The 2,529-nt window shown below is 39.0% G+C and overlaps 1 protein-coding gene across 1 annotated transcript; it reads right to left on the minus strand.

The window, feature by feature from the left end:
* Positions 1 to 381: 381 nt before the first annotated feature.
* LOC128644476 (catenin delta-1-like) lies at positions 382 to 969 on the minus strand. Its single transcript, XM_053697060.1, has 2 exons — positions 708 to 969; positions 382 to 536 (listed from the first exon to the last, which is right to left on the minus strand). The coding sequence occupies exons 1-2, from the start codon at positions 860 to 862 to the stop codon at positions 398 to 400; spliced, it is 294 nt and encodes a 97-aa protein (XP_053553035.1). The 5' UTR covers positions 863 to 969; the 3' UTR covers positions 382 to 397.
* Positions 970 to 2,529: the final 1,560 nt, after the last annotated feature.

Genomic DNA, 2,529 nt, shown 5'->3' on the forward strand with positions numbered 1-2,529 from the left:
CGGTGCTAAAATCATTTTCCTCATACAAACAGAAATCTTCATCTCTTTTCTGTTTCTGAGTAAATAGTACATACCAGCACTATTTTAAAATAACAAACTCTTGATTGAATAATAAAAACTACAGTTAAACACTAAAAAACTCTAAGCCATCTCCGTGGAGATGTTGCCTGTACAACGGCAAAGAGAATGACTGGGGTAGGCGGAGCCTAGGAGGGATCATGTGACCAGCTTTGCTGGGCTCTTTGCCATTTCCTGTTGGGGAAGAGAATATCCCACAAGTAAGGATGACGCCGTGGACCGGACACACCTATGTTGGAGAAATAGAATTATGCAACACTATACAAATAAATCATAATAATAATAATAATAATAATAATAATAATAATAAATAGGGCTACTACAGAAGACTAACAAGCACCTTGCTGTCCACTTGTCCATGGCCAACCTCTGATCTCAAGATGTGAACAATAGAGTCTACTAGCCCCTCACACTCTCTCATTTTCCTGCGTGCTTCAGAACGTTCTGAAGAGATATTCCTAAAAAAAAAACAAAAAAAAAAAACAAAGAATGAATGAATGAATACAAAAAGATGAAAATGGTGAGGATTAGATGATACTACCATAGGGTTCATAAAGTAAAGTGATTTAAAATATCTAATGCTGGGAGCATTCAAGCCAGAGTACCAAGTGGATGCAGTAATCACTCACCGTAGACACCCAGTTGTGTTTACCAGAGCAGACTCCCACTCCACATGTCTGGATTTTCCATTATCTCCATCTTGTATTCCATCTTGCTTCCACCCTGAGTGAGGAACTAGTACCTCCTGAGTAAGAGTATTCAGTGCCTGGTCCACCAGTTCCATCTTTATAGAATCCAAAGAAGAAAGGTTCCAAAGTGTGCCTGATAGATTTTGAGAAGAAAAAAATATATAAAGGGTCCAGAAATGACATCACTTACCAAAAGTTAAAAATCATGCAATATGTAAGCACTCAATGAAGACTGACTACTCAAAACAGGGGGTCAGAGAAACCAAACATCTGAAACCCCTTCTGTTAAGATGGTTATAAACCGTTTACCCCTTCCAACTGCACATCATCTTTGTATTAACAAAAGAAAGGGATGTTTAGAAGATTAGTGGATAAATATAAGTAAAGGAATATGTCATGCTTAAAATTAGACATGGGAAAATATTTGTATTCAGTATTAATTTAGCAATGAATGCCGAATATGGCTGCAAGCAGCATTTAGCTATTTTTAGTACCCGATTTATGTGTAATAGTGCACACAAAGTAAAAAACACAAATATATGTGAAAATCCAAGTATTTGTGTTGTACTTTCACACAAATACATTTTATTAATGCATTTAATAAAGATTGATGCAGCATAGTTTGTTGAAAAGTTTAGCTAAACATTTTCAATGTTAGGTGCTCAGAAAAGGTACTTTTGACTCCAACTAAACTTCCACAAAACTACCAAATTTCAAAGAAATATGTTCATACAACCCAAAAGTTGCAAGGACCTGAAAAGCAGGGTTTAACATTGAACAACTTTCCTCAAAACAAATTTGGTATACAGTATTGACATTGTAATTATAAATGCACATATGCCTCCCACTGCTTGGGTAATTACCATATTGTGCATGTATTGAATGTTTATAGTGCAAGAAGTGTGCATTGCTATTGTTTTCTTTCATGCAGGTGGCAAGAGTCCATGATCCATTACTCTTCCTTACCACTAGGAGGAGGCAAAGATCCCCAAACCACAAGAGCTCTATAAAACCCCTCCCACCTCACACGTACCTCAGTCTTTACTTTTCTTCTGCTGGTCAAATAATGAAGATTTACATTTGATTTTTCAGGGAGAGGGGTTCTCAGTTTATATTGAGACCCAGGTTCCGTCAGAGGGATGTATATGGGTTGCAGCTCCTTTTTCACCTCATAGGAAATCTGTCACAGACCCTCAATAAGTGGTTGCTGGGACTGGTCTTTTGCCTCCTATCTACAATAAACTCCTATTCCATAACCTCTGCGGATTTGTTTCATTACTGGTTTGGATATATGTAGCATACGAAGAGAGAAGCACTCTACCAGGAACAAACAAGAGCTCATCAGCTAATTCTATGGCAAATTTACCACCCAGGAAAAGCCTATTTTAGACCAGTGTGCTTTTCACAGAGGAGAACATTTCTGAAAAATATCAGTCTTATCCTGCCAAGTAAGGTCAGTCCAGCACCGAAATACAAAGCAATTCTCCTCTGAACAACCCCAGACGATCGTTTCGGCCTCCTATGGGCCTCGTCAGTGAGGTGCAGCCACATTCCTCTAAGCACACTAGGCAAGGAGTCCATGTCTGGTTGCCCCCATCACCCTTAGGAAGACCTCCCCAGGGTCATGTTAATTTGCATGCAAAGAGAAAAGCGCTCTACCAGGAATGAATAACAGTTCATCAGACTGGGCAAAGAGGCCACATCTGGTTTCCCCCCATCACCCTTAGGGAGATATTGTAATCCTTGCCTGAGGAAACAGAGT

This window comes from Bombina bombina, unplaced genomic scaffold (genome assembly GCF_027579735.1).
Source record: "Bombina bombina isolate aBomBom1 unplaced genomic scaffold, aBomBom1.pri scaffold_1566, whole genome shotgun sequence".
Classification (NCBI taxonomy): Eukaryota; Metazoa; Chordata; class Amphibia; order Anura; family Bombinatoridae; genus Bombina; species Bombina bombina.

Bases quoted from the DNA above. Each gene is read 5' to 3' on its own strand.
- LOC128644476 (XM_053697060.1), bottom strand. From the start codon at position 862: ATGGAACTGGTGGACCAGGCACTGAATACTCTTACTCAGGAGGTACTA. The intron at 537-707 runs GTGAGTGATTAC...TTTTTTTTTTAG, and splicing joins AACACAACTGGGTGTCTACG to GAATATCTCTTCAGAACGTT.